This window comes from Saccostrea echinata, unplaced genomic scaffold (genome assembly GCF_033153115.1).
Source record: "Saccostrea echinata isolate AGI-Se365-2 ecotype Australia unplaced genomic scaffold, CSIRO_AGI_Sech_v1 ptg000008l, whole genome shotgun sequence".
NCBI classification, from domain to species: Eukaryota; Metazoa; Mollusca; class Bivalvia; order Ostreida; family Ostreidae; genus Saccostrea; species Saccostrea echinata.
Genome location: NW_026889757.1, coordinates 2,278,941 through 2,292,042, shown reverse-complemented (window position 1 = coordinate 2,292,042; position 13,102 = coordinate 2,278,941). Strand labels below are relative to the sequence as shown.

The 13,102-nt window shown below is 33.8% G+C and overlaps 2 protein-coding genes across 2 annotated transcripts; one reads left to right on the top strand and one right to left on the bottom strand.

The window, feature by feature from the left end:
• Positions 1 to 154: 154 nt before the first annotated feature.
• On the bottom strand, positions 155 to 6,380 carry LOC133181244 (ankyrin repeat domain-containing protein 42-like). Its single transcript, XM_061315780.1, has 12 exons — positions 6,340 to 6,380; positions 5,937 to 6,091; positions 4,837 to 4,944; positions 4,557 to 4,676; positions 4,073 to 4,208; positions 3,077 to 3,277; positions 2,759 to 2,884; positions 2,483 to 2,632; positions 2,128 to 2,247; positions 1,756 to 1,882; positions 1,266 to 1,404; positions 155 to 933 (listed from the first exon to the last, which is right to left on the bottom strand). Exons 1-12 carry the CDS (start codon positions 6,344 to 6,346, stop codon positions 772 to 774), a joined length of 1,551 nt encoding a protein of 516 aa, XP_061171764.1. The 5' UTR covers positions 6,347 to 6,380; the 3' UTR covers positions 155 to 771.
• A 223-nt stretch (positions 6,381 to 6,603) lies between these two features.
• On the top strand, positions 6,604 to 12,930 carry LOC133180924 (FMR1-interacting protein NUFIP1-like). The gene is made up of 10 exons (XM_061315377.1): positions 6,604 to 6,663; positions 6,864 to 7,487; positions 8,662 to 8,784; positions 9,054 to 9,116; positions 9,245 to 9,327; positions 9,460 to 9,552; positions 9,869 to 9,992; positions 11,232 to 11,415; positions 11,531 to 11,691; positions 12,561 to 12,930. The coding sequence occupies exons 2-10, from the start codon at positions 6,882 to 6,884 to the stop codon at positions 12,867 to 12,869; spliced, it is 1,746 nt and encodes a 581-aa protein (XP_061171361.1). The 5' UTR covers positions 6,604 to 6,663; positions 6,864 to 6,881; the 3' UTR covers positions 12,870 to 12,930.
• The last annotated feature ends 172 nt before the right edge of the window (positions 12,931 to 13,102 follow it).

Here is a 13,102-nt window from a genome sequence, read left to right as displayed (position 1 = left end):
TGGGTAAGAAGCGGTATTTTTGACTTCTGAATGACCTTTATTTCAGTTTCTATGGTAACTTTATTGACGTCTATGAAATTTGTAAACAATCAACGTCAAACTCCTTCAGTTGCGTATAGAATTTTTATTTTTATCATTTTTAAATTTTAAAATAAGTTTTCAAATAATTGTACATTAATTACCTACAAGATGATTTTTACAAATGAAAATATTTTTAAACATTAAATTCCTTTGATATTAGACATGTTTGACATGATATTTAAATTTAAAAATCCACACTGATTAATCATCTGCTCCCTCATTTACTCATTCTCCAACATAAAATAAACAAAAATACATAAAGTAACATCTATAAAATCAATGCACTATTATACATAAAATAATATATTTATCACAGTTTACAATGAAAAATTGTCCTGTCTGAAGTGTATGTGTTACTTCTTCAGTTCTTAACTATTATATATAATGTACATGTATAACAAAGAAAATTGTAGGCATATCCATAGAGTGTGTGCAGAATGTACAGAGTTCCGTACCCTGAAGAGGAATTTATTTATTTTCTTTTTTTACTTAAAATTACCATGAAAAAGAAAACCCCTGGTTAATATTAAAAGTCTACCACATATTTGACTACAAACCCTTGGAGATAACAATGTTAGTGTCTCCCTACCAGAACCGAAGAGCACAAACCAGTTTCAGTTTATATGCACTATGACATAGTCCTCCAAATGGTCAAAGCAAGAATTTCAAATCTTTCATTTCTTACTGGATTCAAACTATTCTGTACTTGTTGCCTTTCTTTGGATTGGACATGTTTCTTTTGATGAAAACTCCACTTTCTTCATCATCTGTCTTGCGTCGTGATCCCTTTTTTCCTGATTTCTTCCCATGTTTTTTAGCTCTTGCCATTACTGATTCAATTTCTTCATCAGTCTACAAGGAAAAAAAAGCTCAAATGAGAATCAACAGTATACAAACATTTTTGAGACTTTCATGGTACCTAACACCTGAAAACTTAACTTTGTACTCTCCTACATCTACATGTACATAATAAACATTTCTCAAATTAATGAAAGAAAGAAAAGAAATACTAGTCAAAACTCCCAGAAGAAAACATTACCAAAATTATTTTTTAAAAATTATCATCAGCTTAATATAACTTGTAAGTAAGCATTCAATGAGCAGATTAATTCTTTTATACTTTGGGAGATAAATCTTTCAATTATGGTCATTTACAGAAAAGAGAATTGAATATTTTTACATACACTTTCTTCTCCATACACCCTGGTCTGTAGTTGGTACTTCATCTCAGCTATTTCTCTTCTGTACTCATCTAGCTGGGCCTCTAGCTTCTCTCTTCTCAGTCTTTCATAGTCAAGTTGTGCCTCTAGCTCAGTGATGGTTCTGAAGTAATTATATATCATCCATTCAAGAAAAATCTTTATGATGCAATGATTTGTTGGAGTGTTAGAAGAACCATACTTTATTTAATCTCTAGAATAATTGATTTATTGCAATTATTCTTTCTAAAGTATGCAAGATTCATTTATAAATGATAATCTATGAGGATTGTCAAAAAGTTTGTTGAGTTGACAAATGAAAAGTTTGTTGATGAGAAAGGAAGTTTGGCTGATGTTTTTTGGGGAAGGTAGAAGTAGAAGCTTATTAAAGACCATGAACTTTGTTGTGGAGGAAGGAAATGTTTGAGGAGGAATCCGTGTGGAGTTTGTTGAGAAGCAAGGAGATTTGTCTTACTTGTCTTTGTCCCTGATCTGCTGCATACGTTTCTTGTCCTCTGCCAGTCTTCCTCCAAGCTGTGTGTAGTTCTTTTTGGCAATCTCCAACATCCTCTCAAGTTCAGATACTCGCTTCTTGGCCCTGGCTGTAAATATCAATTATATTCATGAGCATTTTATTCTAAAATCTGATAATTTGCACCACAATTTGGGTACATTCTTTTTTAGGTAACACAGAGAGTATAAGTTTCATCTCAACATCACATTACAGAGAACTAAATACTTTCACATTAGAGAAAATGTATCACAATTCTTCATTTCACTTCTTTATGAGCCTATGCACATACACTGAGTACACATAAAGAGGAGTACATATTAAGGGGATACTTACATCTTGCTTCCTGTTTTTGCCTCTCTGTTTGGGCCACTCCTCTTCCCTCTGTGCTGGCCTCTACATCCTCCTCTCCATCTTCTTCATCCTCTTCTCCCACCACCACAGATGTGTCCTCCTCTATAAACAAAGAAACACCTTAATACAAACTCACCAGTCATTGTATATAGGTCAACATTAGAGGAAAAAAAATCTTGATTTTTTATGAAAGGACAACTTCATATATTAAGCTCATCTTACTATGACACAATTTCATGCAGGCTCAGATCTGCAGTAGAATTTTTCATACTTTAATGATGTCATATTTTAAAATTGTAAGGTCTAAGTCTTTATATTTCATAAAAATTCTCTTTACCTGGATCTCCTCCTAGAAGCTTGACACAGGCCAGCTGACCAAACCTTCTGGCCACATCTCTGGGGGTCTCTCCAGCCTGGTTGGTGATAGTCATGTTGGCTCCCATCTCCACTAACCACTGAAGAACATGGAGGTGACCATTTCCAGCAGCTACAAAAGCCAAACAAAAAATCAGTTATTTGTGTGATGGATACTGCTACCTAAACTACAGAAATATTTTTTTAACATATAAAATGAATTTGATTTCTTGCCTCTGTCTCTATTTGAGACCCTTACCTTTGTGAGCTGGAGTGGCCCCTTTCTCATCCCTTTCATTTATGTTGATTACTCCATTTTCCACTAACATGCGTAGATGATCTAAGTCTCCTGTGTAAGCTGCCACATGTGCTGGGAATGCCAAGTCTAACAAAGAGAAAGCAAAATAAACTTTAGCAGATCTGATTTATTTGAATATTAAATCAATATTTGTCAAGGTTGTAAATTTGTTTATATAAAGGAGTATTCTCAATATCTTCAGAATTTGAACCTCAATGAAATACAATGATTCTACAGTAGAATACTCTTTAGTTTTGTTAATTTATAGGTAGTACATACTTTCTGCCTCTTCTGGGTGGTCCCTCTCCCACTCTATCCCATTAATATACTCCACTATGACATCCTTGTAGAACTGCTGGGCCAGATCTTTGGGCGTCTCCCCCTGGTCATTCCTGGCACCCAGGACATGTAAAGGGTTGACACCTGTACTGACTAGATACTTCAGGCAGGGAAGCTGGCCTTCTCCAGCAGCTAAGTGAGCTGAAATCATACAAGGTGACAGGGAATTGACATGATGCCTGATGAAAATGACAATATTCTGCAAAGATCAAAGGGCCATAACAATGGCATAAAGTTAATAACATGTTATAAATCACTTATATTTCATCAAGTACCATATTTTCTGTTTTTTGGGGGGTTTTTTCTTGCATCCTCTGCGCAATAAGTAAAAATTACTTCTTGTTATTATTCAAGAGACTTTATTTTTGTTTCTTCTCACGAAATTATTTAAGAAATAATGTATCATTCTTAAACATCTATTGGGATATAAATACGCGTTGGTCATGAGATCATATTCCATAAAGCCCGATGGGCTTTATGGTAAATTTGATCTCGTACCAACCCGTATTTATATTCCGATAGATGTTTAAAAATGATACATTATTACTTATATTTACATTTATGACTTATTCATATTTTATATTTTCCTGATTATAATCTTTAACGCATGAAATGTTTTATTTTTCAAACTCAACGGCACGTATTTGATCCGTTGATTGTGCGTCGACCCTTTATGATGTCACCGAGAAATTACGTCGAATGTTTATGAGGAACCCGTGTTTATACGGATATAGATACACATTGCTTTCAATAGTGTTATATAAAGGAAAGCATTAATATTTTGCAAATGTAAATATATGAAAATAAAGTTCTTGCATTAAAAATGTGATTCACAATGTACGTGTTTACTTCTGTTGAGAAGATAATGCATGAGAAGTACTTGATGTCTTCACCTTCCAAACCATTTCTATGGAAAATAAATGTTTAAAGTAGTACCTGGTGTGTTTCCAACCTTGTCCACTTCATCTATATTTGCTCCCCATTTGATTAATAACTGAAGGCAGCCCAGACGGCCGTGATAAGCTGCTGAGTGAACCAAACTCCATCCAAAGTTGTCTGTTGCATTCACATCCTTCAAGAATTAAAATTTTAATTTACCTACTTGGTAAATCTGTCCTATTCTATAAACCTGAACAGGGCTTAATTGACCCTTTTTGGTACAGGGTCCTCTATGTATCCTTTTAGTTGAATTTTAAGTCAAAAAGAGGCAAAATTTTGAAATATCGATGCCTTTTCTCAATCTAGTTGTCATTTGGGAATTTTTGCCTAAATTTTTGGGGAAAAGGGTAAATTTCCATTGGGACAGGGTCCTTCTACCGGACTTGGATGCAAGGTTTATTAAGCCCTTTTGAATATACATGTATTCTTCTATAATATTTATTCTGACAACCAATGTACATTTTAATGAATATATACTTACAATTCCAGCCCTTAAGATTGTGTTGAGTGTGAAAGAGTTTCCATGAGCAGCTGCTAGATGAGCTGGAGTGCTTCCCCTTGAGTCTTTTGAAGACATGCTGACTCCATTATTTACCAATGCCTAAGTATGTGTAAAAATGAAATTAAGAACATTACATGAACAGTTACTAGACTTTCAACATTCATGAACATCTATATCCATCGTTTAACATGGCTTAATAAATATTCTTCAATTCACACTGAAATTTAGCTTTAAAGATCATCTTAATTTGATCGTTTACCTGCATGCAGGCATCTTGGCCTCTGATTGCTGCGATGTGGGCTGGGGTCCAACCTCTTGTTGTGGTCACTGTGGCATCAGCTCCATGCCAAAGCAACCAATGAACACACTGACAAATATAGATGGATGCAAATAAAACATATATTGCAAGACTGTCAGGAGATGGTAGCATTTGTTGGCACAAAAATGTGCTAAAGAATCTTGAATACAAATCAATTTCTTTTATACATTTGTCATATTTCTTGGTTTTCACCAAAGCAATTAAGACTGCAGAACATTAACTGGCAAGATTGGAAATATGCACCTTACATCATTTCCATCTGTTATTAGTAAAAAAAAATTAATTATAGACAATGAAATGGGCGGGTAAAGTTTGATTTGGACATCTGAGAAAATGTAGGACTGAAGTTCTAGTTCAAAATTCATTCGTCTTGAATGGATACAATAATTCAATAAATCAGAAACATTTCTGTAAACTAATTGCAATGCCTTCCATATATTTTCTTCCCTCATGCATTTATTTGAACCTTGTCTTATCCAGTGAATTTGCTTGGAACCACTCTTGAATATTTACATTTGCTGTGTTTTTACTTGGCCAACTATGAAATTAATTTGATACCATTTTCCTGTATAGTCAGGCATAGAAATACATGTATACATGGAGAAATGTGTGTTACAGTAACGTCATAATGACACAATGGAATTTTTTAAAAAATAGATAGCGATATAGGGCAGCAAAAATTTCAAACATTGACTGTATTTTTCATTGTTATAAAGCTTTAAAATATAAATATATACAGAATGTTTTTTTTTTCAGTTTCTGAACGTTATTGGTGTGTAAATCACACAGACTTGCAGTAGCACATAGTCATTTGTTTACAAGAAGTGCTTAGAGGCTTCATGAAATATGCCTATGTGACAAGTCTGTGTGATTCACACACCAATAATACTCACAAAACTGAAAAAAAATTCCTTTATTGACATGCAAACTGCATCATATTAAAACAAGGCTACCATGTCAAAATTCTAGTGGGTAAATAGGAAAGGGTGGGGGTGGTGGTGGGAGCTGGGGATGGGTAGGAGGTTACACAGTGTACTTACCTCTAATGCCCCACTATTACAGGCAGTGTGTAAAGGAGTAAACTTGTCTGCCTCCTCAACTTCGTTTATACTGGCACCATTTTTTACCATAGACTCCAGCTCCAATACATCTCCATTTTTGACAGCATCGTGAATCCCGGAGTATCTTTTCGGGGCTGTTTTTTAATTCATAATGTTTTAAAGGTAAATTATTAGAATGAATAATCATTCTAAGTTTCTTTTGCTCTTAAGTTGCTTAATTAAACTGTTAACAAACCTATTCTGTACAGTCATTTCCCACATTAAATAATTTTTCTCGAGATTTCCCATTTCAGATAGAAGGATAATTTTTATTTTCTCTTATCTTATGCATAAAATTTTGAAAGATTGTAAATTAATCTAAAATAAATGCCCAAAAACTTACCTGGCATTCTGGTTGCCAACAAACTGTTTTGCCGGAAGTGTACACTAGGAGTTTCGCAGTAAAGATAACCATCTAAACTTTCCAAAAGAAAAAAATGGAAAAAAAACAAACAAGTATGATGGGGTGAAAAAAAACAAAAAGATAATGGTTAAAATGATTCATTTATTCTGCAAAATTTAAAATTGATTGATCCAAACAATCATTTAACCGGAAACGCAGGTGCGCGGAATAGTCCCGCGGTTACTGTTAAAGCACATGGGCTGAACGAAAATCAAAACATTGAATGATTGACTGATTCAGCCATTTCAGGATATCTCTGTACAGGTTATTTACCTTTCTTGACCTTACATATTATACTGGCTTATAGTATTATGTGTTTGCAAAGAGGTAGCTTTACTTGTCATCAACATTTTAATTTGCATCCATGTGTTGTGACTTGAAAAGGAAAGGGGGTAGAAGTATCAGAATATGGACTGTGGTAAATAAAATTATATATTTTTATGACATATAATGAATATTTCCAGAATAAGCCAAACAGGACAATGCCTGGGTTTCCAAGGTTTCAGTGTCCAAATGGTTCCAACTTTTCTCCCAGATTTCATCAAAGAGGTCTATCTCCAAATCATCATAACTTCTATACCCCACCGCGTCACCCATCACCAAGACAGCAGGTTTCATACTCTGATATGAATGTCTTCAATAATGGTCCGAGAAGACTGCAAGCAGCAAACTTTGGCAAGAATACCTTTCATTCTCCACCTAACTTTAATTCCCCACCTCCCCGACACCAGATTTCCTATGCAGATTCAGACATGTTTACACCAAATTCTGGACAACAAAAGATTGTCAAAAATGGAGGTGTTACTCAACAACAGTTTAATCCACAGTGGCAAAACCCTCCACCTAGATTTGCTCCTCACCAACAGAATGGACACCACTGGCAGAATAATGGAAGTCAAAATTGTCAGTGGGGAAATACTTCCCAAAATGGAATTAACTTGAATTGTCATAGGAATTTCACAAGTAATGGTGTGGATGGTAGTACAGCAAATCACAATCAGAATAGAAACAAGAAACCTTGGTCCAATAATATCTGGAACAATCTACCAAAAGATTCCAACAGAAACCAGGAGCACTTTCAGAAGAAGGTCAGTGCTTCATTGAAAAATTGTTTTAATTTTGTACAGAATGGTATGCTTTATTTTTTAGATGTTTTGATTTTAGTTACAGGGATTTTTTTGGGGTCTCTCTGGGGCCGAAATTCGGCCCCATTCCCAATGCTGAAAAGTGCATGTTTTTCCCAAAATCATACCTAAAAATTCCCAATATGAAAAAAAAAGTATTAGGTTGTAAATTATTAAAATAAAATAATGACAAAAAGGTGTTTATGTTCTCTATGTGCGATGTACCAGCCACCCGAGGACTTTCGAGAAGTTATTCGGAATACTCCGGATCTTTGCATGCATACTTTTTAAAGCGAGATCGATGTTTAAAAATTAAAGTTGGGATCGTTATCTGAAAAATAAACGTGCATCATGCTCATGTCAGTCTCTCCAGTTTGCTTAGGACGGTAATTTTCAGGCTGTGTTGAATCACTCTTATTCTTATAAACTGATCAAACAATACCGATTAACCACTCATCTGGAACAAACCCACTATTAAATGTTATTTGAAAGAACTTCTTGCATAAAGGTAATAAAGATGACGTATAAATATGTTCATTTACAATGTTATCATACCCTGTGGCTTTGCCATTTTTAAGCTTCTGAATTTCAACAGCTGCTATTATTTCGTATCACTAAAGCTGGTTTAAGCCAGCTTCATACTATAAAAAAAGAAAAATTATTAAATATTTGACTTTTGCTTGTTTTTTCCTATTTATTTGTATGAAGATATTTTTCCCAATTTCAACCAAATATCGCTATTTTTCCCAATCTTGACGGCCCCGGCCCCTGGAATCAAAGGGTTAAAAAATCCCTGAGTTATCAGGGTTTACCTAAGACCCAGGGACTGGGGAATTTCCCCGCCTATTATGACATAATCCTCAGGTTATTCTGGTATTCTCCCACAGCCCCCTCTTAGAAGTGGAACCCCTGACTCCCTTCTACTTTTTTAATGTTTCCTAGCTGCTATTTCAGATCTTAGGGACAACCCTGAGTTATACAATGTCTGTTGAAATTAAGTATGTTATAAATGCATGTATAAGCATATATGTACATACCATTGCATTGTGCATGAAAAGTATTCAGGAACAATTCATTAGCTTTATTTTGAGTTGTCTTAAAATTTTTTAACCATCAATTTTCATTTATTTTGATATAGAAGAAGAAGCCTAAAGTAGACAAAAGAGATCTGGCAGAAAATAATGTTTATTTCTGTGACACTTGTGACAGAGGATTTAAAATGCAGGAGAAATACAGGGAACACATTCAGAGTCACGTCAAGGTAAGACGTGAAGAATTACTGAATGTCCTAAATATAAGCATTAAAATTAGTCAATATTTGTATTCACACATGTATCTTTATTTTTTTTTTTTTACTTAAAAAATTAAAAGCTTTTATCAGTCTTTCAATGACGAAATCATATTTCAAAAGAAATACTGTAAAGATCCATCAAATAAAATATTCGTTTTGGTGTTAAGCCTCTACTTATAATGTTCATTTTTCATATGTTTCTTGAAATTGGTAGTGAAAATAGATCCTGTACTTTTTAGTGTCACCATGAAGGTTGTTCTTATACAGCTCACCCAAAACTTGTAAGACTCCATAACAGAACAGTAAGTAGGAGTCCTGTCATTCAATTTGCTGAATTTTTTGGGAAATCTGATTGTATAAAGTATTTGCTGAGGGAAGTTCATGTATCATAGGCATACAACTTTATAATTTCTGATTTTGTTGATTTTAGCAACATTTTAGTGGGCTAGCATCAAAGATATGGAAACTGGAGTCCCCGGAGGACATTGAAAAATGGAGACAAGAAAGGAGAAAGTAAAATTCTACCTATTCCACATAATTTACACTCTTTGCAGTTAAAACTTTCTCTAATCTTTCGTATAGAAAATATATCTGAAATGGTTAATTATGTTTCATGTGCAAATAAATTCCATTTATTTCATGCAGAAATTTTCCAACTGCTGAAAATGTTCAGAGAAAGAAAGAAATTCTGGAGGAGAAAAAAGCCAGGGGTGAAGTTATAGAAACCAAAACATTTGGGTGAGTAATTTTAATGATGAATCATTTAACACTGATGTGTAGATACATTTATCTGTATTTATAAACATGTTTTGTAAAATTAAATACACTCCAATTAACTTATACATGATGGGGGAATGAAATCATAAGTAAAATTGAAAGTAGCAATTTTGAATAGCTTAATTGTTTACTTATGTATTAGTAAAAGGAAATCTGGAGATTTAAAAAATTCATATATTGAATCACAACCTTAATTAACTCAACCAATTTGAGCCATTCTTCTTTAAGAATGTATATTTTTTTGTGTATGTGAATTAGTCAACATTGTAAATTGCAGTAAAATGAAGAATAAAGGTGGAAAGAGAGAAAGATTTGGAAAAGGGAGAAACCGGAGACAAAAGAACAACAGGAATAACTTCTCATTAGAAGATGTTAAGAAGGAAAGTCCCCCCAAGTCAGAGGTCACCATTGCAAAGGTAACAGATTAACAGCAGAATTATCTCTTGAATGCTGTCATTTGCTCACATTAGAATACAGGTGACTCTCGATGGCTCGAACTCCGATCTCTCGAAGTTCTCGATCTCTCGAAGTGAACCTCCGGTCCCGTTTTTTCCCTCTATATAACTAAGCAAATTTACTTCCGATCTCTCGAACTTCCAATCTCTCGAAGTTCTCTATCTCTCGAACCACGACCTGGGTCCCGTTACACATATTTCATTGTTTTTTACTCTCTATCTCTCGAAGTTTTGATTGCGCGTGTGTACACGCCAATCAAGCGTAAAACTAATGCAGCTTGGACTTACCTGGATAAAAGTGAACGCCTGGGGCTGGCGTGGAGGTGTTAATTGGGTGTTTACATAGATGACACCATACCTGTGAGCTTCCGAGTGTTGATATAAATTAGTAATTGGTTATAATTGGTAAATTATAAACGAATTGCTTCACAACTTATTTTGACTGGACGGCGAGACGAAAATTTTTAGAAAATAATTTAAGAGGCGTGTCAATAATTTTCCATAGATTATGAAGTTTTATTAGAGTGTACATAATCCCAGCATGACAAACATTGCACAAGAAATCCTATCTCAAGAATTAAATACCGATTTAATACGAGAAATCTGATAAAGGACCCGATCAAGCCCTGGGGGTAGCCACACCGACGATTGCTATTCAGGTTTTATGTAATCATGAAATGAGAACAAATAAATATTGAAACTTAAAGAGATCGTTTTATTTATTCAAAATACGAACATTGTCGTTGAAATCAAGTGAATTACCTATAAAATACGAATGAAAATGTGCAATGATATTATCAACATATACTTCCGGTATTTATAATAGTTGAACAATGATGATCGGAACTGAAAATTCCGGATTTTATTCACTTTCTATCTCTCGAACCCCTCGATCTCTCGAACTTTTCTTACGGTCCCTTGAACTTCGAGAGATCGATAGTCACCTGTATATTACATATCGGGGTCTGAACTTAAATCTACAATTTAACTTTTGTCCAAAGACTCCTTTCCAGATCAAAAGTATGCAGAAATTTTCTTTAAATTTTTGAGATGTTTTATCCAAAACCCAAACACATGCATTCATGTTGTTTCCATTTAATTTTTTGGTGACAGAAGAACTAAAAGAAAAACAAATTAACTATCACTTTTGCCATTTACATCTTGGACAAACACTATATGTTGTAGGAAAATGTTGATAAAGAAGGCATGAAGAAATTTGATGGGGACCCACTGTCAATGTTAGAAGGATTAGAGGAAGTTACTCAGGAGTCAGACAGACCAGTCTCAGCAATAGGAGGACTTGCTACATTGATGGCCAACTATAGTGATAGTGATGAGGAGATAGCTACACAAACAGACTCACAAATAAGTAAGTGTCCTAATACAGGCCAGGCGGTAATATGCTTTATGAAAGCAAAACCAGGGAGAACACTTTTTGAAAATTTATGTCAGTGTATTGCTATTGATTTGATGGTATTTTTCAGATAAACGTGCCATTGTTGAAGATGCTGAACATGTAGAGAAGAGCCTGTCTGGTGAACTGAAGAATAAAAGATCACGAAAACGAAAGAGACAGAGAAGAAATGGCCAAGATAATGACGGCAATAGTCAGCCCAAAGTCCGCAAATCTACCCTACTGGAAAAGGTCGAATTACAATGTTGTGTAAAGTTTAGTGTTATTGCTTTAGTAATTCAAATATTGTTCATGTTTTGATTTGTTGAGAGAATCTATCAATTACAAATTAAAGTATTGTCAACAAATTACTTTCTCCTTAATTGTAATACCAATGTGTTAAAGAATAAAAGAAAAGCTATGTGTATTTATATACTACTAAAAAGTACTTTTATAATTATTAAAAAGTGTATATGAGATATCATTTGTAACTATTTTGATAGCTTGGTTGCTGGTTTAATATAGACTATCAGACAAACCATTCAAACACTTTTTGTGTGAATACATGCACATTGTATGTGTAAACCTGAAAATATCAGATTTTAAAAAAATTGGAGAGGGCTACATTATTGCAGCTAATATTATCATTATTATTGAATACAGGGTTATTTCCCCATATTATTTTCATAACAATATTGTCACCCTATCACTCTTGCAAACCATTTACCCCACTTTAAATTCACCTAGATACAGTTGTAAAAGAGATAAATGTTTCTTCTTTGATTTCGCTCCCTTTTAAATTTATCCACTTGTCACAAAAGTGAAAAGGGTGAAAGTAAAACTGGTGTGAAAATTTACTTTATACGAGTACAGTACATGTAATTATTTATTACACACAGTTTTGATGTCCAGATTATTAAAAAGATATGCAGCCACAAGTTTTGAAGACACACAATTTTAATAATACATGTATTGGACATAGAAGCATAGAAAAAGACAATTTTTTATTTGAATTTCCTTAAATCTCTGCTCTTAATATTTTCTAAATTTTTCTACATGTAGTCTTACTCTATTCTTTTATTGAGGCAGCAATACTGAATTTATGTCCATTGTATTTTCAGCTACTGGCACCAGACATAAGAAGGGAGAGGAATCTGATTCTGCAGTGTGTGTATCATATAGTAAAGGAAAACTTCTTTGGAGTCGGGAGTCAAAAAGAGGGAAATTCTCAAAAGTCAAAAACTACATCTAATAACAAAACCGATAATCTCTCAATTGAAAACTGTGGAACTGACAGTGATAATAATATGGTGAAAGATTGTAAAACAAAATCTTTCACTGAAATTCCTGCAGAAAGAACTGATGAGCAACTAAATTTTACCAGAAATCAAGACAATGAGTGCATTATTGATGATTATGTCTGGGAATAAATTGTTCTTACAGTTTAAATGACTTGTTGATAAGAATTATATCAAACCATTAAATATTATTTGTTACGTCTGTATGCAGTTTGTTTTATTTTACATGTATTAAGTGATACTCTGTTATTTAATACTAATATTTACTAAATTCCACAAAGATTTTTAATAAGCCAAGTCCAAGATCTGAAGAATATTACAGTTTTAAATTTTAGTAACAGTTAATATTTACTCGTAATTTTGGG

What these genes read in the sequence shown, in the direction of transcription:
- LOC133181244 (XM_061315780.1), bottom strand. An exon ending in GTAATAGTGGGGCATTAGAG is followed by an intron (nt 4,945 to 5,936) that starts GTAAGTACACTG and finishes TATATTTGTCAG; the next exon opens with TGTGTTCATTGGTTGCTTTG. An exon ending in CAATCTTAAGGGCTGGAATT is followed by an intron (nt 4,209 to 4,556) that starts GTAAGTATATAT and finishes TAATTCTTGAAG; the next exon opens with GATGTGAATGCAACAGACAA.
- LOC133180924 (XM_061315377.1), top strand. Translation starts at nt 6,882, where the DNA reads ATGCCTGGGTTTCCAAGGTTTCAGTGTCCAAATGGTTCCAACTTTTCT. An exon ending in TAAGACTCCATAACAGAACA is followed by an intron (nt 9,117 to 9,244) that starts GTAAGTAGGAGT and finishes TGTTGATTTTAG; the next exon opens with CAACATTTTAGTGGGCTAGC. An exon ending in TGGAGACAAGAAAGGAGAAA is followed by an intron (nt 9,328 to 9,459) that starts GTAAAATTCTAC and finishes TATTTCATGCAG; the next exon opens with AAATTTTCCAACTGCTGAAA.